General features: G+C 50.2%; 1 protein-coding gene across 17 annotated transcripts in view; it reads right to left on the reverse strand.

Annotated features, from left to right (window-relative positions):
- The window catches only part of LOC122890074 (protocadherin gamma-C4), a 165,128-nt gene that overhangs the window by 11,507 nt on the left and 131,495 nt on the right, over positions 1-22,126 (reverse strand). For 11 of the 17 annotated variants that reach the window (XM_044225811.1, XM_044225825.1, XM_044225848.1 and 8 more), the window contains exon 2: positions 4,891-4,949. In XM_044225811.1, the coding sequence (XP_044081746.1) occupies positions 4,891-4,949 (59 nt within the window). Of the gene's footprint in view, positions 1-4,890; positions 4,950-5,166; positions 5,257-7,899; positions 10,505-11,947; positions 14,482-18,773; positions 21,397-22,126 lie in introns of those variants that run through there. The other 6 variants (XM_044225790.1, XM_044225927.1, XM_044225782.1 and 3 more) reach the window with 6 other exon arrangements.

Consider the following 22,126-nt stretch of genomic DNA (forward strand, 5'->3'; position numbering starts at 1 on the left):
TGATTCTCTCTTTTCTAGCAGATAAATCCAGGGCTCAGAGGGGTTGAGAGCTGAGAGACTCCTGAAGCCACACAGCTGCTAACTGGCAGAGCTGCAACCTGGAAAAGGCCTGGTAGGACTCTAGCCCATGCTCCTCTACACAACACCACACTGGGCTTCCCCATGGAGGCCCCCTGGAAGCGGGGATAGGGGGCTCTTCCAGGAATTAGGAGATGGTGGAAAGTAAAAATGGAGGAGATGGACTATCTCTAACTGACCACTTTCCAAGCATCCATGATGTGTCAGCACCCGTGGCAGGCCAGAAAACGTAAGAGCGGAGGGACGGAGTTCTTGCCCTAAGGAGACTGGATTGCGGTGTGCTAGATATGTGTGTGGGGAGTGGGTTAACAGCCCACACAGGCTGGGCTGTGAAAAAATGCTCCCTGCAGGAGGAGGCAAAAAGGGAGAAATCTGGGCACGTGACCTCTGATAACAGCCTGGATTTAACTGTGTTAAAATATAAACACATATGTATTTTTTGACATAGTAAAAGCCTGTCAGCCTATTAAAACAGACATTCTGGGGCACCTGGGTGGCTCAGTGGGTTGAGCCTCTGCCTCTGGCTCAGGTCATGATCCCAGGGTCCTGGGACTGAGCCCCACAACAGGCTCTCTGCTCAGCAGGGAGCCTGCTTCCCCCTGTCTGCCTACTTGTGATCTCTGTCAGATAAATAAATAAAATCTTGAAAAAAAAAATATACTATGTCCAGATGAGGAGCTATTAGGCAACAATTAACTTCTGAAAATTTTGTTCCTGCCATGGGGAAATTCTCGTGGCATACTGCAAAGAGAACACGAAGAGGTGATAATGCTGATGGAACTCAATTACTAGAGGAAAAAATGGTGAGAAATATCCCACCTCCCTGGGAGTAAGAGTTCATACTATTTTGTGAAGAAGTCTGTGAACAATTTAGGTGAATCAGACTTAAAAAAAAAAAAAAAAAGAAAGAAAAGAAAAGACACCTGTGCAGGTTGTTTGAGTGCACATAAAAAAAATGGTTTAGAAATACACATATGAAAATGTTAAAGAGCTTAAGAGATTTGAGACACTGAACCAAATACAAAATGTGGGCCCTTAATTTGGGTAAGTGTACAAATGAGTTAACAGACATATAATTGGGGAAATGTCTATATAGACTGGATATCTGATACTAGTTTATTAGTATTACTTAGTATTAACATATTATTTTATTAATATTATTTTGAGTGCTTATGTGTTAAAAAAAAAATAACTATCTGTTAAAGACAGTGAAGACTCAGATGAAACGACAGGAAGGCTGAGATCTGTCTCAAAGTAATTCAAGGGGGTAACAGGGTAGAGACCCAAGTGAAACAAAGCAGGGCATTAGCTGGAGCTGGACAGTGGATTAGAGAGGTTCATGATACCATACTCCTTGTCTTCGGATTGGAAAATTTCCATATTCAAAAAATGTCAGTAGCGGGGGATCTCTGGGTTGTGAAATTTGAGTGCTTTCTCTTTTAAAATTTTCCTATATTTCTCATGCTTCTATAATGAGCCTGTATTTTTTTTTTTTTATAAGCAGTCAAAAATAAGATGCTACTTGCCTGCTGAGTGACGGCTTAAATTGAGGGGGAGCAGGGCGAGTGTCTCACCAAGGAGAGGGAAGGGAAGGGTAGGGAGAAGCCATCAAGGGAGAACAGAGTGGAGTGCAGGAGAAGCTAAATGGAGACTCTCCTTCTGTGCAGAGACTGGGAAGAGCTACAGGGTGGGGCCTGGGTTACAGCCTGAGAAGGGGCAAGTGGTTTGCTGGGTTCCGCACCTGAGGTAACAGCCGCTGAGGTAAGAAGCTAGAAGGGTGACCTGAGAAGGGATACTGGCTGAAAGGAGGGGCACCTGGCAAGAAGGGACTTCACAACTTGGCTTTTTCCCTTTGGTCTAGGCAATGTGACCCAGTGCTGACTTGAGTTAGGTTTCCCAGAGAACCCAACAGCAGCCCTGCTTTGAAAGTGGTGTGCCAGTAATCAAGATGGCAGGGAGGTCATGGAGCAGAGAGGCAGCGGAGGGCCGGAACCACGGTTAGACTGAATGAGAAAAACCTCCCCTCTTCATCCTCTCACTCCAATTTACTCACCAGAATGGCAGCAAAGAAAGAATTCATCAGTCTGCTGACCCTGAGAGGCCTTACCACAAGGCCTTTGCTCTTCCCTCCCTCTTTCAGATGGTTAATTCCTACTTAGCCTTCAGATCTCCGCAACAACTCATCTCCTCTCAGATGACCTCCAGTTCCCCCACCAGATCAAATCCCTATTTTATGCTCTCACCACCAGGTACTACTCTTCATAGCACTTGGGATAACTGCAATCTTACATTTATTTTTTATTTTTGGTCAATATCTGTCTCACTCAACATGAGGTAAACTCCTCGAGGTCAGGGAGCAGGCCTATTGTATTACCTCCCACACTCGGACTCCGACCTGGCCTCCAGGAGATGCTTACTATGGAATGAATGAAGGAGAAAAGTTTCATTTCGGATCTCAATCAGGAATATCCACCTCAAGTTAACTAAAGGAAGGGAGCTTTCTCTTACATCTCCCCAAGAGGTTCTATGTGTATTTCAGGCTACCAAGTCTCATTCGATGAAAAGGGACATGAGGCAGGGGTAAGGCGCTCAACCCGGAGGGCATATCACAAGCAGTCTGTGGGCCCTCCAGGTGCAGCCGGCAATTCTGCTTTACGATCAGTACACAGCCACAAGCTGACCAGTGTCCCTCACCACTTTATCCCGTTTCCCCCTGGAGGCTTGCTCTATACTCACATGACCCTCTTCTTCACAGAACTTGCTATGATTCGTAACTAGACATTTGTTTAGTGTGATTTGTTGTCAGTTTTCTGTCTCACCTGTTGGCTTGGAAGTCTATCAGTTCAAAGATGATGTCTGCTTGTTCATTCTTGCAGGACAGTGTTTAGAACAGGGACTACCTCATAGTAGAGGCCTAATAAATAAGTGATGAATGAATGAACACCTGAGTGAGCACATGAATGACCTAACAGGTCAGTGATAGAAAGGCTGGCAGGGCCACTGGGGAAAAACAAGACAGACGGGGTCAAGGGAGGGGCAAGGGCAGTCCAAGCCATCTGGCTTGGTGCCTCCTAGGGGCCTTCTAGGAAGTGTCCCGGGCTCCCGATACACTTGAAGGACTGTGGGAGGCGAAGGCTCTACCGTATACTACCAAGGTCCCCTGGGTCCTGGGGCAGGGCAGGCTCACCATCTGCAGCATGCGGGGATATGTGGGCCATAAGGACCTGACCAGCAAGGAGGCAGGGAAGGGTGCCTAAGTTCTGCCCACCTCCCCACTCCCCCAACCCCCCCATCCCCCCAATCCCCCCACCCTCGTCTCCTGGGTTCCTTGGACTCCTGAGGCTCCTGACTTCTAACAGGGAGACCTGGCCCCAAGCCCATCCCACTCCTCTCAGACCAACTTTAGGTCTTTCTATAGCTTCCTTCCCCACCACCCGCAGGGGGTTCCTGTCTCAGCAGGAATTCATACTGGATTGAAATGAGCAGCTGGGGCAGCCGGGATGGGAGGGTGTGTGGTGGTAAACACTGATCAAAGACTCTGTGTGTGAGGAGTAGGAGGAGGGAGGGGGGCACGTGTGTGCTGGCTTGCCCACAAGCACAAAGAAATAAGAGACAGGATAAAAGGAAGACAAAGAGAGATAAAGAAAGAGTAACAGACTGAGGCTCAGGGATGCAGAGAGAGACAGACTAGACACTTAGAGAGACATTCAGAGAGGGGGAGAGACAAGGCAAGAGAGACAGGCTGAGAACAGAGAGGAAAGCAGAAATAGCAAGAGATTAAGAAACCAAGAGACTGGAGGCAGAGGAACACAAGGACACTAAACAAGGGGGAGAAACAGAAAAGAGGTCAAGGAAATAGGGAAGCAGAAACAGAGATTAGACTAACGGAGAGTCCGATTTATTTATGCAGTCAAATGCTCTACCACTGAGCTATACCCCCTAGAGTCCGATTTATTTATGAACTGCACCAATTCCTGAGCACCCAGCATGGCGGGGCGGGGTGGTGGTGGTGGCGGGGGACACAGGCACAGTTCCATGCAGGCACACACAAATGGTAGGGACTAAGATGCAGCTCTAAAGACAGAAACTAAACTAAACTAAACTAAAATAAATAAAGACAGAAACTGAAGCAGAGGCAGAAAGAGAGGGAGAGGCAGAGACTACAAACTGAGACTGAGGGCAGGGCAAAGAGGTAAGAAAGAGCGGCAGAGACCACAGGCCTATGCTTAGAGAGGCAGGATCAGGTGTGGGCTCTAGGGCAGCCTGGAGCCAGGACCAGAGAAACCTGCCCCTTGAGCTTCCTGCCCCCTCAGTCCTCCCTCCAGCCACACAGTTTCCACCTTCCTCCACCCTCCTCCACAGCTGCCTGGCCGCCCTCACCTCTGGCCCTGCTCTTTCTTGCTGGCTCTGGAGGAGGCTCTGACTGCTGACAGCACCTCCCCTCCTCCTCCTGTCCCCTGAGTCTGCGTGAACCCCAGCCCAACCTGGAGCAGGGAGACAGGGGAATTAGATGGGTACAGAACACTTCCTTTCTCCCCAGAGACCACCTGAAGATCAGGAGATAGGAAAAGGTTCACAGGGGGAGAAGGCAGGGGCTGAGTGTGTGGAATGAGCTTTCAAAAGAGCCAGAGTAGAAGCCTCTTCCTTCTGGGGTCTGTGTACCAGCCCCCAATACACTAAAACCTCCCTGAAATCTGGAACTGAGGGAAGAAGCCATTTGTAGCCAATGCTGAGCCCTCCCCCACCTCCTCCTACGTCATCACTGAGAAAATGCCGCAGAGAAGAGGGTGGGCTGGAGAGGCAGTCACCTACCCGCTGGTGCCGGGTCTCTGGGCCTGAGAGAATCGCCAGTCCGTGTTGGGCGGGGCTTGCTGTGGAGAAAACAGAGGGAAAGGGGCTGAGTACTCACAAGCAGTCAGAATGTCACCAGAGCTGGGGCTGGGCAGAGAAGAAAGACGGGCAGGGACACAGAGAAGAAAAGAGGATAAGAGGAGGGAGGGGTAGACTCATCTTCAAAGACGAAGCATACCCCAGGTCTCAGAGGTCTGAGGTACCCGAGGCAAAGAGATAAAATAATATTGATCTGACCATATCGAGGAGCAAACCCAGAAAGAGCCCATTCCTCCAAGCCCACTGACTCAGAACCGCTGAGCTGAGGTTCATGGGCAGAAAGTATCTTCTGTGGAACTCAAGGGAGGGGCCCAAAGAGTCACTCCCCTGCAGGAGATTTTCATGAGAATTCCACCGGCCCTAGAAAGAATCTATTCAGCACCTCAGCTGGGAACAAAGCATCCTTGCAGCAAAATGGCTGCTGCTCCTGGTAACCCTTTTTGTGCCAGGTTGTGCTGTAACATATTCAGAGGGATGCCTCCTCCAGGCCCTTGGCTCTCGACGATCCCTTCCCACAGCTAAACACATTATTAATTTAGGAGTCATGCCAGACTGATTCTTTGCAGGGCATCCAAGCCCCAGGACACCTCTCACCCCCAGAACTCTGCCAGACAATGGCCGTGACTGAGGAGGAGAGAACAAGGCTGCTCTGTCTGGGATACAGAAAACTGCTGGGATGGAGCCCAGCAGAGATCAAGCTCCCACAGCCTCCAAGCAGAGCCAGCTCAGTCTCCACGGCTCCTAAGGGACTGATCTGTAGTCATGTCCCACCTGGAGGAAGGGGTGGGACTTTGGCCAGATGCTTCACTCCTGAGTCCAGAGAGTACAGTACCCCGTCACAACACAAACGCGTGCGTGCGCGCACACAGATACACACACACGGGACACTCTGAGAGCCGTCTCCTTACCGGTTCTGAGGTGTGCTGGTAATCAACTCTCACGTTCACTCCCAGAAGCAGAGGAGACATGTGAGCATCTCTGATTACACTGGGGAGAAGACAGACCCAAGGCTGCCAAATGACTCACCCTAAGGCTCACAGGTGGCAGGGATCTGAGCAGAACCCAGAAATTTACCAGCACCAGTCCTGGGCCACTGTGGGAAAGGCACTGGGATGCCTACCCCTCAGCCTTAGCCACAAGAGAATCTACACAGAGATACAAGAACGACGACAGACTGGAAGAGAGTTGCTGGGCAAAACTCACAACCTACATAAGGATGGCGGGTCCAAAGCATGTTCAGTGAGGGCTGCTGAGATAAGGAGCCCCAGAAAACTTTTCTCCAACATATAAAGCCATAAAAGAAAAGAATCGCATCTGTGCCCCAACCCAGCAGATGCAGACTACCCTCCTGTCCTCCAGCTTTACAACTGCTAATGACTCAAAGTACAAATTCTGGAGTTAGACCTGAGCCAGAGTTTTCCCTACCACTTCCCCTGCAAACTTGAGCAACTCATATGACCGCTGTGAAATTCAGTCATAGGTGAGGAAGTTAGTATCTGTCCAACAAGAATGTTGGGAAGAACGAGTACGATGTGGTACAGTAAGGCTCTCTCAATCATCTCTCACATAGGGGTGTTGCTTCAAACTAGAATTCTGATTCGTTAGGGGCAGGGAGGAACATAACTGTAGTTTAAATAAAAGCTCCTGAGATTGTGCCAACTTGTGCCTTTTACTACTATAGATGCCAAACATATGAGGGCTCCCTGGCATCTGGCAGAGGCTGGGCTTTCTATCAGGCCAAGAAGGAAGGACGTGACAGAAGATACTTTGATCTCTCCCGAAGCCCTGACCCTAAACTGCAGGAACACATCAAGATTACGATGGAGCCAAAATCCTATCTCTGAGTGTCCAGGGTCCAGGTGCTCCATGTTCCCACTTCCTGCGTTAGGGCAGGCAGTGACTGTCACTGAAGTCCCAGGCTGCCTATCTATCCAACCCTTGGGCCACAGGGTAGCTCAGCCAGCCCCTGAGGCTTCTGGGCTGGAGGCAATACTGACCTCTGCTTGGAGCCCCAGCAGGATAGAGCAGCCCACCCTGGCCCTAGAGTTCCCAGACTCATATCCTCTTGTACAGAGGTGACCTGGTCTAGCCCCAGGTGGAGGCAGGAAAAGGCTCCTGAGTCCTTGCAGGCCCTCGGAAACCATGCCATGGGATCCTCAACAGTGTATGATCAGTCAGCAGTGAGTACCTCTGAGGCCAGCTGCCAGGTGGTTTGGAAGCTATGAGGGGTCTGGGGACAGCCAGTGCATGTGAACTTGACAGCAAGCACTGGCAGTTAAAGGCGGTGTGCATGTAAGTTCAAGTGTAGGTAGGTGTGTGTGCATGTGTATGTGTGCATGCAAATGAGGTGAGGCAAGCCCACTGGTCCATGTGGCCAGTGGCTGTGTTCTGCAGGGAGGATATGCGTGAAGCCTGGGTGTACCCCTACCCTGTCTACAGATGTGTTTGTTTGATGGGGGGATAGGGAGAGTTGAGATTAACAGTGAAGTCACCCACCAAGGGAGTGGAAAGTGGAAACCTAAAGACTGGCAGAGCAAGCTGGCTCAGGATTCAAGGAGGCTGGGTGCTGGTGTAGATTCATAACTGATTCTACCCAGGAGCAGGCCCCCACCCAACCCCAGCCATCAAAGATGACTGGACCCCAGCCTTTCCTGTATGTGGGCGGCAGGGATTGGTTCTACTTCCCCTCACCTACAACCACCACCACCTCCTGGTACTCCGAGTCCTATCCCCACCTTAGTGTTCCACACAATCAGTCCAAATGGCCCCAAAAGTCAGGCAGAGTACGCTGAGCTCCATGCCCTCCTCCACCCCTACACCCCCACCCTCTCCCCAAGAGGAGTAAATGCAGAAAGTCCCTTTTGTGGCCGGGCTACTTCTCCACTGCAGCCCATGGGGGTCAGTCGCCCTGAGCAGTAGTGAGCCCCTCACCTGGCTCCGTTCCCGCAGTGTATTAGAGCGGGACCGGTAGGCATCAGGCTCCAGCACCAGAGCTGAGGGCTGGTGGACACTGAGGGGCCTTAGAAAAGTGAAGTCACTGCCATCCGAGGCTGGTGAGAAGCACGTCCTGTAGCAGTGGCCCTGCGAGTCCGAAGGCCGCAGCGTCACCTCCATGTACTTGAGTGTGCCGTCTGAGCTCACCTGCAGGTTGGGACTAGACTGCTTATAGAAGTCCCGAGAGGGGGAGTCCTGGCGCCTGCAGCACTGGCTCCCACCCCCATCTGCATCTCTGTGCCCCCAAAGGCACTTAGCTGACAGGAAGGTGAAGGTGACTAAGGATAAGAGACTGATGGCTGCAAGAGCCACAATGAGGTAAAGGGTAAGGTCTGCATGCTCAGGAGGGTTTGAGAGGAAATCGCTGGACTTGGGCATCTCCTCGGGATCCTCATCCTCCAGAACCAGCAGCACCGTAGCTGTAGAGGAGAGTGAAGGGTCACCGTTGTCCCTCACTAGGACCACAACCTGCTGGGTGTCAGAGTCATCCTCCCGTAAGGCCCGGGCTGTGCGCACCTCGCCAGTATGTGAAGACACCAGGAACAGTCCCGGAGCCGTGGACTGTGGCAACAGCGAATAGGAAAGCCACGCGTTGTGGCCTGCATCAGCATCCACAGCTGTCACTTTGGTGACCAAGGAGCCAGGAGGAGCAGAACGAGGGAGGCGCTGGGGGACTGAGAGTTCCCACCCGGGTCTTGGGTGCAGCACAGTCGGCGCATTATCATTCTGGTCCAGGACAAACACATGCAGAGATGTGTTAGAATGCAATGGGGGAGAGCCAGAGTCTCGAACCCCCACCATGATCTGCAGCATTTGCAGCAATTCATAGTCAAAGGTGCGCTGGGCAAAGACTCGCCCATCCTCAGGGTTGACATATACGAAGGAGGAAGCTGGGGCTCCCTGAATCTGATTCCCTACGATGGAGTAGGTGAGGTGAGCATTATCCCCAGTATCTGGATCCAAAGCAGCCACAATGCAGAGAAGAGAACCTGGAGGCCGATTTTCTGGGATGTAAGCGGTATAGAGCTGCTGAGTAAAGTAGGGGGCGTTGTCGTTAACATCTGAAATGTTGAGCCTGATGGTGAGATGGGCGTGCAGGGGAGGTGAGCCTGCATCACTGGCCAAAAGCTCAATGGTATAGTGGGATATGGTCTCCCGGTCCAAAGGCTGGCTGGTCAGCAGTGAGTAGTGGTTCTCAGAAGGCTTAATCTGAAATGGCAGGTCTGGGGAGATATCAAGGCTCACTTCACCATTTCTACCTGAGTCTCGGTCCCGCACATTGAACAAGCCCACTACTGTGCCCACTGGTGTGCTCTCCAGGATAGGGTTGACCAAAGAGGCCAGAAGTACCTCTGGGGCATTGTCATTGGCATCTCCCACATCCACTTGAATCATACAGTGGCCTTCCATGGCTGGCTGTCCCTGGTCACGGGCTCTCGCATGAATTTCATAGAAACTCGACTCCTCAAAGTCTATGGGACCCAACACATGGATTGCTCCACTGCTAGGGTCTAGGCCAAAAAGATTACGCACTACATCAGATGTATGGTCCCCGAAAGAATAGTCTAGTTGGCCATTGGTGCCCTCGTCTGGGTCAGTGGCATTGAGGCGAAGCAGCAGTGTACCCACAGGTGCATTCTCAGGGAGCCCCACGCGAAGAACTGAGGACTGGAAGGTGGGGGCATTATCATTGACGTCCAGCACCGTGACAGAGATAAGGGTGGTCCCTGAGCGGGCTGGGACACCCCCGTCCACAGCAGTGAGCACGAGCTGATGTCTCGCCTGGGCTTCACGGTCCAGCTGCTGCTCCAGCACCAGCTCTGGGAATAGCTTCCCATCTTTTAGGGTCTTCACCTTCAGAGAGAAGTGGCTGCTGGAGCTTAGAGTGTAGAAGCTCACAGTATTGGTACCCACATCCGGATCCTGGGCACTATCCAGTGGGAATCGTGCCCCAAGTGCAGCTGATTCTGAGATGCGTATCTCCCGCTCTGAAGTGGCAAAGCTAGGAGAGTTGTCATTGAGATCCAGGATCTCTACCTCTACGCGCATTAATTCCAAGGGATGTTCAGTCACCACCTGCACGGGCAGCAGGCAGCTCATACTGGCTCCACACAGGCTCTCTCGGTCAATCTTCTTATTCACTGCCAGAGCACCACTCATCAAGCTCAGGGAAAAATAGTGGCCATTCTCCTCAGACCCCAACCGTAGTCGGCGGCTCAACAGATCTGTCACCTTTAAGCCAAGATCCTGAGCAACATTCCCCACCAGCGTCCCCGGCTCTGACTCCTCCACCACTGAGTACCGAAGCTGCCCGGATGCCCAGCCCCAGCAGCACAAGGACAACATGCAGAGCACCTGCCATTTCCCAGCGAGTTGTGGGGGTGTCTCGGGCCCCATGACCCAGAAGGCCCTTCCTGGACACTGACTCTGTGCTGTCCTGTCTCCAAGGTAGACCCAGGTCTTGGAATGTAGCAGCTGAAATCTCTTCTGTCTCCTTCCAGCCTCTTAAAAACTGCTCCGAGGTCTGTCTGCCTGCAGCAGTTCTTCTTAGTCACCAAATGGCGGGGGTGGGTGGAGGGGGGATGGGAACTGAATCTGAGTGGAGCTGGGGAACAGGGGGAGGAGAGGTGGGCAGGAAGAGCAGATCCCCCACCTCTGCTCTGAGTCTGATTGGCCAAAAAGTCTGTCTGCTCTCAACCAATTATGAAGTCTCCTCCAGTCCTGGAAACCTTAGGAACAGGCAAATCTGTGTCAATGAAGCCTCCTACCTACCCACTCATTTCAGGCTGCAGGTTGATTCAGCCCCCTTGGCAGCAAAGTTTGACAGCTCAGATGGTGCTCAACGGGGAAGACAAAGTGGTACAAAACTTCTCAGGGTTCTACCCCAGCAACTTCCCTCAGGACTTTAGAAGCTCCCACTACTTTTCTTCAACCAACAAAATTGTGTCCTTTCAGGGGAGGCAAAGCCCCTGTGAACCTCTCCTCCCCCATCCTGCCAAAGGCTGCTAAGATGAGAGAAAAGTTCTGTTAGGATCCTGTAAAGCCTTGCTCTGAGTAGCCATCAATGCTTTGAGGAATCTCAATGCCAGCTGATGGTTCTAGGGCTCTGCTTTTCTGAGATCCCTGACTTGAGCTATGGAATGAGCACAACAGCTTGTGGTAGGGGGAACGTTCCTGCGACTGATCCACGTCCCCCAGGAGAGTGACTAGAAACTAGAAACTAGGCATGGTTTCTAGGATTTATGGCTTCACCAATTCAGAACTCTACTTAAAGACTCCCAGAGTGGCTGTCTCTGAGTTCCTCAGCTGTAAACCAGTTTTCTGACATTAAGTGATTTCACTTACACTGCTCTTCCCGCCAAATAAATGATGCTCCCCTGCCCCCATTCTCCTGCATCCAGCTCAAACCTCAGTGGGGACCTGACTGGGATTCCTGAAGACTTGGACTGAAAGATCTCTGCATCCACTTTGATGCCTCCCTGACCCTTCAGTTCTCTCCTCTTTGTGCTTCCTGCTGTTTCAAGCAGAGAATTCTCTCTATGGTGGGTTAGGGAGTACCCCATACCATGGGGAAAATATATTAGTCCCCCTCAATTCACTGGGAAATGGTAGCCTAGAGTTAAGGTAGTCCAGAACCTGGCCTCCCCAATCAAGAAGAGAAAGCAACCTCGTGGGTTTAGGTGACTGCCTGGTCTACCTTACCCTTGTGCCGTAGAGTCTTCTATGCTCCTATATTCTGACAGCAGGCTTCTACAATACCCTGACTCTTGATCATTACCTTCATTTCTTACCCTCAGATAAGGGCATAACCCACCCCAAGTACTCATCCATTATTCACAAAACACTTCTAAAGCACACCATCTACCACATAGTTACCATGCACTATGGGCTCTTGCAGAGAGACCAACAGTCGATGGGATGTGACCCAGCCATATGCCTACATCAGCATAACCTCAAGCATTGGCTGAGCCTGCAAAGGTCTCACCTCTAGCCCATACAGAAGATCAGAGGGTGGGCAGCTTGGGCGAACAGGCTCCCCTGCCATGGGTGCACTGGGTGACTTCACCATCATGAAGCTATCACTCCGAGTGGGTGCAGAAGCCAAAGGTGTACAGCCATGAGAGTGGCCGCCCACATCAACAAACTTGATAGGATCATCTGACCCTAGCTGGATTCGCAGGATCCCATTGGAAGGAGGAAGCCCCTCCCTCCTTCGAGATCGGGTGAGACAGGCACAGGTGCCAGCAGGAAAGCAGGTCACTCCACAGGCAGCCCCACGCAGACACTTTGAGAGCAGTGCCACGAATGAGCCAAAGGACACAAAGCAAATTGCCACTAGCGATACAGCCAAATAGAGGGTCAGGCGGGATTCTCCTTCCCTTGGAGCTGAAGATTCTCGAAGATCAGGGACAACTGGATGAGTATCTTCCTCCAAGGACACTAGTAAAGTGACAGAGGTAGACAGTGGGGGGCTACCACTATCCTTTACCACAATGACCAGCTTCTGTGGTGGGAGATCAGCTGGGATGGGAACTGCCGTCCGTACCTCCCCAGCATAGCGAGAGACTGCAAACAGGCTGGGGTCTGGGGCCTCCAGGAGCTGATAGGAAACCCAAGCATTGTAACCTGAATCCAAGTCCACAGCAGTCACCTTTGTGACGAGGTGGCCAGCACCAACTGATGGAGGCAGTGCTTGAGGACACAAGGAACCAGGCCGTGCCCTAGGGCGGAGCACAGCTGGGGCATTGTCATTGAGGTCCAGCACAAACAGACGAACTGTCACAGTGCTGCTGAGAGGTGGGTTGCCCCGATCCCGGGCCTGCACCTCAAACTGCAATGTCTGTGTTTGCTCATAATCAAAGGATCGAGTAGCATGAACAGCTCCTGTCTGGGGATTCAGAGAAATAAAGGAAGAAGCTGAAACATCTCGATTTCTGGGCTCCAGGAGAGAGTAGGAGATAAGTGCATTCAAGCCAGAGTCTGGATCAGAGGCTGCAAGGGAACAAAGCAAGTCCCCTGGGCGATTGTTCTCAGGAACAAACACCTCATGTGACCTCTGGAAGAAAGAGGGTGGGTTATCATTCACATCTGAAATATTGAGGAAAATAGTCCTCTGGGTACTCAGAGGAGGATTCCCAGCATCAGAAGCAGTGACCATGATGTCATAGCTGGATTTGGCCTCTCGGTCCAAGGGCCCAGCAGTCACCAGGGAGAACTGGTTCCTGAAGGCAGACTTGAGGGCAAATGGCAGGTGGTCAGGAATACGGAGGCTCACATCTCCATTCGACCCTGAGTCAGGGTCCTGCACACTGATGAGTGCCACTACAGTGCCAGGTTCTGCGCTCTCTGGAAGAGTCCCAAGCTCCGAGGTCACTGTGATGTGTGGGGCATTGTCATTTACATCTAGGAGATCCACCCGAAGGCTGCAATGTTGCTCCATGGCTGGAGAACCCCCATCGCGAGCCCGAATATCAAATTCATAGTAATTCTCGCTCTCAAAGTCTAGGGGCCCCTGAAGGGTAAGCTTTCCAGTAGTCGGGTGAAGGCTAAAGAGGTTTCTCACACGATCAGGGGTGTGACCACTGAAAGAAAAGGTGACGTTACCACTGGGACCCAAGTCTGGGTCAGAGGCATTGAGCTGGATGAGCAGCATGCCGGCTGGGGCACTCTCCAACACGCTAATCCTATAGCTGGATTGCTGGAAGGCTGGGGCGTTGTCATTCACGTCCAGCACAGATACTCGGAGCTCTGCGGTGCCAGATCTCGGGGGGTTCCCTCCATCCACAGCAGTCAGCACCAGGCGGTAGTCTGATTGCTTCTCCCGATCCAAAGGCTTCTCTAGGAGCAGCTCTGGGACCAGGCTGCCGTCGCTGCGCTTCTTGACATCAAGTGCAAAGTGTTCATTGGAGCTTAGTCTATAGCTGCTGATAGAATTGCTCCCCACATCTGCGTCCTGAGCCTTTTCCAAGGGGAAACGCTGTCCTGGAGGAGCTGCCTCCCCAATTTCCAAGTCCAGCTGCTGCCGAGGAAATCGAGGGGCGTGATCATTCACATCCACAATTTCTACCTCCGCTCGGTACATTTCCAAAGGCCCTTCGGTTACAAACTCCAGGGGCACGATGCAGCTGGCACTGAGTCCACACAGTGCCTCCCGATCAATTGGATTCTTGATGAGCAGGGCTCCGCTGTCCAAATCCACACGGAAGTGTCTTTGGTTCACCTCTCCAGCAACCTGCAGCCTACGAGCTGACAGACTCTCTGTATCCAGCAGGAAATCTTGGGCGACATTCCCTACAAAAGTCCCCTCTTGTGACTCCTCTGGGACCGGGTAGCGGATCTGCCCACAAACGTAACCCAGGTGGCAAATGAGGAACAAAAGGGTAGCCCCCCAGCAGATTTCTACCCAGCTTCCCACCTTGCGGAGCATTGCTGCTTCCCGCTAGTCCTCTACCTGGTCCTGAGAAGCAGAAGAAGCCGACCCGCCCCAAACGGCAACAGCAGCTGGAGACACCTATCTCTCTTTCGTGGCGCCAGCTCTAGCACGGCTGGGCCGGCGCCGCAAGGGTTACGCGCCGTTTTTTTGCTGGTGGCGGGGTAGATTTGTCTGCCTTCCGCCACCCGATTGGCAGAAGGCAGCTCTTGGGCTCAGCCAATAGGCTGAGCCGAGAACATCCCAATAGCAGCAGGGTTAATGCGTCGCAGCACTGGAGGAAAAAAAAACCCCAAAACAAAAACCACCTATCTTTTCGCCTTCCTCCCACTCAACAGCATTTCTTTCTATAGGTTTATTATCTCCAGGAGAGACGGACAACATGTATATATGTTCTTCCCCCCCCCAACACATCTACTTCCCCCGCCCCTTTTCAGCGGGGAGGCGGGGAGTGAGGGACAGAGAGCCAGAGCCCTAGCAACCTGCAGCCCAAAGAGAAGTAGCCATTTGAGACTGGTCACTTTGTTCAAGCCCGTGTTGTCATCCACCAATATTCTAAATGGGTAGTTTCTGCCTCAGTCTGATGTATTAGAGCAACAACTAATTAGAAGCAGGGCTACAGACTCAAAACTCTGCCCCTCTGCAGATTATTCAGAAACATATCCATCTCTTTGCAGAAAGAATTACACATTAATGTAGCCAATTAAATTTATGCAGTGCACGTTTTTGTTGTAACAGGAGGTGCAGCAGAAACCGAATCTCTCTTATTCAGACACTAGCTAGAATTACCATTCATTGATTTCAAGGACAGTATAGAAGGAGATGAAGCAAGGTAGAGGGAGAGGTTCCAAATCAGTAAAGAATCAGTGTGCCTGTGAGGCGCTAAGGACTAGATCTCATTACCTGGCAGAATGCTAATGTTCACAGATTTAATAGCTTCCTTGAATGACTGAGATCAGCCACTAACAGCACTGTGCCTACAAATCCCCTTTATTTGACACCATGGCATGCTTGATTTGTTAATTACCAAGAGAGACAGTTTCAAATGAGCAAGCTTTTCACTTGGTGCCATGGGGCCTCTTGGAGCTGGAGACTGGATTCACTTTACTCCCACCCTGATCTAGACCCTCCCAGGAGCCTGGCTACCACCTCTCACACACAGAAACACAGATCATCCCACACTGTAGTTACCTGCAAACTATAATCCTAGTGACACATCGGAGCACAGAGAGACAAATCCAGCCTGATCTGGACATAAGATTTCTTTACTCATCTGAATCCTCACCTAGGTCACCACAGGCTGCAAAAACCACCTGCAAAACCCCGATTTCTTATCCTCCCCAGATTTTTAACCAAACCTGTAATCCTCAGGAATATCCTTTTGACTGTGGTGAAGCCAACAACCTACATTCTGGTCTCAAACAGAGGGATCTGGCTTTCTGTGTTCTTTTACCATAAAACAGCTAAACCTCCTCACATAGGAGTAATGGAGGTATCAATCAGAAGGTTTCAATCAGTCTCACCTATGAGGTGTTTGGGGTGGGATTCACTAGCACAGGGGAATGGCACCACCAACAACCCACCATGAATATTTTATACAATTCATTCATTTAAAATCCACAATTTGGGGCACCTGGGTGGCCCAGTGGGTTAAAGCCTCTGCCTTTGGCTCAGGTCATGATCCCAGGGTCCTGGGATCAAGCCCTGCATCGGGCTCTCTGCTCAGCAGGGAGCCTGCTTCCTCCTCTCTCTCTCTGCCTGCCTCTCTGCCTACTTGTGATCTCTGTCTGTCAAATAAATAAATAAAATCTTTAAAAAATAAAATCCACAATTTGATGGTTTTTAGTATATTCACATATGTTAAAAGGATTCAACCATCACCACAATCTAATCATAGAATATTTCTGTCATCCCTCAAAGAGGTTGCATACCTCAGTTCCATACTGACCAGCTCTAGACTTTTTAAGAACAGCTGGCCAGATGCTAGTGGTTTAGGAAGATTTCTCTTTAGATGACTAAAGCATCCTCTTATGTCTTCCCTACATTGCTCCTCTAGAGCTATCCCAAATACATTTGTATTTTTAAAACACAATTATTTCTGGGACGCCTGGGTGGCGCAGTTGGTTGGACGACTGCCTCCGGCTCAGGGCGTGATCCTGGAGTCCCGGGATCGAGTCCCACATCAGGCTCCCAGCTCCATGGGGAGTCTGCTTCGCTCTCTGACCTTCTCCTCGCTCATTCTCTCTCTCACTGTCTCTCTCTCTCAAATAAATAAAATAAAATCTTTAAAAAAAAAATAAAATAAAACACAATTATTTCTGTATTTGGGTATAGTTGACATACACTGTTACATTAGTTTCATGTGTACAACACAGCAATTCAACAAGTTTATAGAGCTATTCTATAGAATATTTTAAGGCTGGAACTAACAGAATTTTCTAAGTTCAGCCTGGCCCAGTAAGTCTGGTTCTATGAACACCAAAATAACACCTGGCTTCATAAATGTGTTAATTCATAGACTGATAGATTTTAGAGCAGTAGTTTTCAAACTAGTCTGTACATTAGAATCACTTGGGGACCTTCAAAAAATACTGATCCCTGTGTCTCACCCCCAGACATTGTGCTTTAATTGGCCTGGGTGTGGCTCAGGCTTCAGAATTTTTAAGGGGTCCCCAGGTAATGCTGGTATGCAACCAAGTCTGACAGCTGTCATCTTTCCTTAGCACCTTTCCATTTGTGTCTCTACTATGTCATTTTTGGCTGCCTCCAGATTTTCTCATTTCCAAGGTGTGTTTAAGATTGGGGGTGGGTAGGGGTGCCTGGGTGGCTCAGTGGGTTAAGCCTCTGCCTTTGGCTTGGTCCTGATCCCAGGGTCCTGGGATCGAACCCTGCATCAAGCCCCGAATAGAGCTCTATGCTCAGCAGGGAGCCTGCTTCCCCCTCTCTCTCTGCCTGCCTCTCTGCCTACTTGTGATCTCTCTCTCTCAAATAAATAAAATCTTTAAAAAAAAAAAGATAGGGGTGGGTAAAGAATAAACATGATAATAATAATAACAGAATTTTTTAACACTTAGGATACACCAGGCTCTGAGATTATCTTGGCCAAGGACTCACAGGTGCTAAGTAGTGAAGCCTCATCTGTCTAACTGACAAACCCAAGGGTTAGTAACAATAATATACTTATTAGTATACTAATATACTTTATTGATCATAAAATAACAGTGGTTCTCCTACAACTGGAAGTGTGTATAGGCTTCACTCCAAGACAAAAGCCTCGTAGTTACCTGTACACCAGCCTGAATAAATGAAAGCTTTACCTTTCTCAAGTTACAAATTCCCTACCTCTTACATTGTGTGCATACTTAAGAAAAATAATGCTGGAAGGGAATAACACTGGGGGTACAAAAGAACTTTCAATTTGTACCATATGTTCTTTTGGATTGTCTGGATTTATTTATAAGGTAAATGATTACTTTTACTTCTATAATTATGGTGGCTACATCTTTAAATTTGGGGATTCATGTTAGTTACAATTATTTCTCCATATTTTTCTCTCTTTTCTACATTTTCTATAATACACATGCATTACTACTATGCCACTAAAATATTTTGTAAGTAATATACACATTATTTCCAGCAGTGTACTTGAATTAAAACTTGAAGGATGTCTAGAATTTTCTTTCTTTCATAGAAAATCACCTGAGAACAAGGTCCAGGATCTGTGTAGGCAAAGGAACATTATCAGGGGTGCCTCGATGGCTCAGAGGGTTAAGCGTCTGCCTTTGGCTCAGGTCATGATCCCAGGACCCCGCATCAGGCTCTCTGCTCAGCGGGGAGCCTGCTTCCCCCTCTCTCTCTGCCTACTAGTGATCTCTGTCAAATAAATAAATAAATAATCTTAAAGGAAAAAAGGAACATTATCAGTACACCATTAGTTTTAATGAAGATGCAGCAATCAAATGAAAGATGGACAAATGGAATATTTGCTATATTCCAAGCATCTGTCACTGGTTAGAGATATCTAGCAGCTTGTTCTTAATGCAAATGACACCAAGCTAAGTTCTGAGTGCTGAGATCTTGGCTTATAATTTAATGCCCCCTTAGCAAGATTGGTTAGTTGTGATGGCAAGTGAATGCTGAGTGTGGGAATTGGGGCCACACATGAGTCAATCAAATCCACATTGTGTGGGTTCACAAACCACACTCTAGTCAGGCCATCCCTTTCACAAAGGCATGATGCTTGATCTAGGCAGGGCAAGGTGAAAATGTGGATGTATCATTAGGAAATCATGCTCATCATTCAAAAAAGCACTCCATTCCTTCCTGAACCTGGTGCAGACATCAAAAAGTATTAATATTGTTCTGGGATGCTAACTCTTACCTGTCCGGGAGGGGAGCTCTCTGCACCCAACACTTGCCTATAGAACACTGGATCACAGCTCCGCAGCGTGTTCTGGCGGCTGGCCAGTGGGCTGGCAGCACCAGTTTTCTTCAGCAGCAGGTCGCTGCGGCGTGAGTCGGTGGTGAGGTACACCTGATGGTAAAGGTGCGGTGGCATCAGGCCACCCCGCACAGCGTCTGCATGCAGAGAGGACCCTGGTGTTCGGTACAGGGAGCTCACTGGGGCTCGGTACAGGTCCCTGGACTGCTTCCACTTGTAAACTTTGAATATAATCACTCCCAGTACTGTGACTGCGAACCCCACAGAAACCAGGATTAGAGAGAGGAGTAGATAAAAGGTGAGATTTTTATTCTGCTCCCGAGGGGCAGAGCCAGAGGGGAACTCAGCCCGGGCTTCAGGAGAATCCTCAGTTACTGACACAGTCAGGGTTGCCGTGGTAGACAGTGATGGCTCCCCATTGTCTTTGATCAAGACCATAAGAGTCTGCCTGGGCACATCTGTGTCCTGGACTGCGCGTGAAGTGCTGACTTGACCTGTGTGAAGCCCCACAGCAAAAAGGCTCTGGTTGGAGGCCCCCAAAAGGCTGTAGGAGAGCCAGGCATTGTGCCCTGCATCAGGGTCCCAGCCTACCACCCGTGTGACCACATGGCCAGGAGCGGTAGCTCTGGGTAGCATCTCCACTGAGCTCCGGCCAGGCCGAGGGTATAAGACCTGTGGGGCATTGTCATTACGGTCAGTGACAAATATATTCACGCTGATGTTGGTGGTCAGGACCGGAATGCCCCCATCACTGACATGAGCTGTTATTTCGAACTCTCGCCGATCTTCATAATCCAGGGACACTAAGGAAGACACGATGCCACTGTCACGATTTATTGTGAAATAGCGGCCCACTAGCCCAGTTTCAGCTCCTTGCTCCAAGAGGAAGAAGGAAAGGTGAGAATTCTGTGGGGCATCTGGGTCCCAGACACTTAGATTTAGTATTGGAACCCCAGGGATGTTATTTTCCTCAACATAAACATCATAGGAGGACTGGGAAGACTGTGGAGGGTTGTCGTTGATATCAGAGACTTGTACTTGCACAACTGTAAGAGCTGAGAGGGAAGGGACTCCCGAGTCTTGAGCAGTGATGCTGAGGTTGTATTCTGGGACAGTCTCACGATCCAGGGCTGCACTGGTTTTCAAAGTAAAGTAATTCTTGAGGGAAGAAGTTAGGCTGAATGGGAGACCTGGAGGAATCTCACAAGTCACCAATCCATTCTCCCCAGCATCCAGATCGATTACGCTGAGCAAAGCAATGACAGTTCCAAGAGGAGCATCCTCAGGGACTGGGCTGTATACGGAGGTGACTGTGATCTCTGGGGCATTGTCATTCACGTCCAGAACCTCTACCAAAACTTTGCAATGTGCTCCTTCCGGAGTGGCACCTTTGTCTTTGGCCTGTATGTAAATCTCGTGGAGTTTTGTGTCTTCGAAGTCCAGGCGACCCTTGATTGTCAACACCCCAGTAACAGGATCTAAGGAGAAGAGATCTCGCATACTGGCACGGTTGTGGCTGCCAAAAGAGTAAATGATTTCACCATTGGGGCCTTCATCCAGATCAGTTGCATGAACTTGCACAACTAGAGTGCCAGGGGGTGCATCCTCCAGGACACGCGCACGGTACAAAGACTGATTGAAGGTGGGTGCATTGTCATTCGCGTCCAGCACGGTGATGCGAATGGGAAGTGTGGCCGAACGAGCTGGAGTTCCTCCATCCAAAGCCGTCAGCACCAACTGGAGACTTGGCTCTCGCTCCCAATCAAGGGCGCGCTCCAGCACCAGCTCCGCGTACTTGGTGCTGTCCTCCCGCGTCTGAACGCGAAGCGCAAAGTACTCATTAAGGCTCAGCTCATAGGTTTGTAAAGAGTTGCTTCCTACATCGGGATCGTGCGCGCTCTCCAGCGGGAAGCGCGTGCCTGGCGCCACGGCCTCGCTAATCTCCAATTTCATTTCCCGGGTAGGGAAAGAGGGATTGTTGTCGTTGATATCCTGGATCACCACCTCTGCGCTGAAGAGCTCTAGTGGGGTTTCCACTACCAGCTCCAGAGTTACGGTGCAGGAGGGCAGTGTCCCACAAAGCTCCTCTCTATCCAGGCGGTCATTCACGAACATCTCTCCTGACTCCCGATTCACCTCAAAGAACCTTCGGCTAGTCCCGGACAACACCCGCAGCCTTCGGGCTGACAGGCTGCCGAGATCCAAGCCAAGGTCCGTGACCACGTTGCCCACCGCAAAACCTCTCTCTCTTTCCTCCAGGATCTCATAGCGAACCACGGCAGAAGCCTTGTGCAAAGCACCAAGCAGAAACAAAACTCCCACCACTCTCCCGGTGCTTACCAGTCCACTCCTCCAGGCCTCTGGGACCATCTCACTCAAAGGCAGTTCTTCTTAGCGGGGTCCAGATTTTTCCGGCTATTTCGCTGAGAAACTTTCAGCGGGTTAGCGCTTGAGCGCTGGGCGCGGAGTCAGACATGGCTTTCTGGATGCCGCTGATTTGCTCGCCGGCTGTTCACTCTCTGCCTCATCCCGGGGCTCCGAGTGGGGACGGGCCGGGCCCGATCTGCAGCGTCTTCATTGGCCGACAGCGGCACGCAGAGTCCCAGCCAATAACTGCACGAAGAATGCGCTAGCGCCGGGCTCTCTGAGCGGGACAAACACTACAGACAGGAACTTCACTTTCCTTTGGCTTCTTTCCAGAGTTTAGGGCCAAAGCGCCTTGGCAGTTATCTGTACCTCGGAAACCCACCTTAGCCTGGAAAGCCAACTGCACAGCGATGAAGCTGGCTGTTCTGCAAGTTTTCAAACCAAACCAAAGCCTATTGTATATTTTAATCACTGTCTTTAGTAATCACAAGAAGGGAGAATCAAACCAAACTGAGAACCATACAACACTGTCTGGAAAAACACAAAACTGGTTTGTTGGAGGGCTGAGTAAATCCTATCCAGCTGGACTCCACATGTAAGGGGGCATTTAGCATTTCCGTGGAAATGTGAATAATTTCAGCTTTATCTCTTACCAAATGAGAGTGTACAATTTTATTACTTCTTCAGTAGAGTAAATCAACAGGAGCCACTCTCTGTTTGGTTTAACTGTGTTTTATGAAATTTAAAATTCAGGTTTCTTTTAAAACTGGTGTTGTTCTTTAGCTCTCATTTCTTTTTTTTTTTTTTTTTAAGATTTTATTTATTTATCCAGTAGGCAGAGAGGCAGGCAGAGAGAGAGAGAGGAGGAAGCAGGCTTCCTGCTGAGCAGAGATCCCAATGCGATTCGGGGCTTGATCCCAGGACCC

Source organism: Neovison vison, chromosome 1, assembly GCF_020171115.1.
Source record: "Neovison vison isolate M4711 chromosome 1, ASM_NN_V1, whole genome shotgun sequence".
NCBI classification, from domain to species: Eukaryota; Metazoa; Chordata; class Mammalia; order Carnivora; family Mustelidae; genus Neogale; species Neogale vison.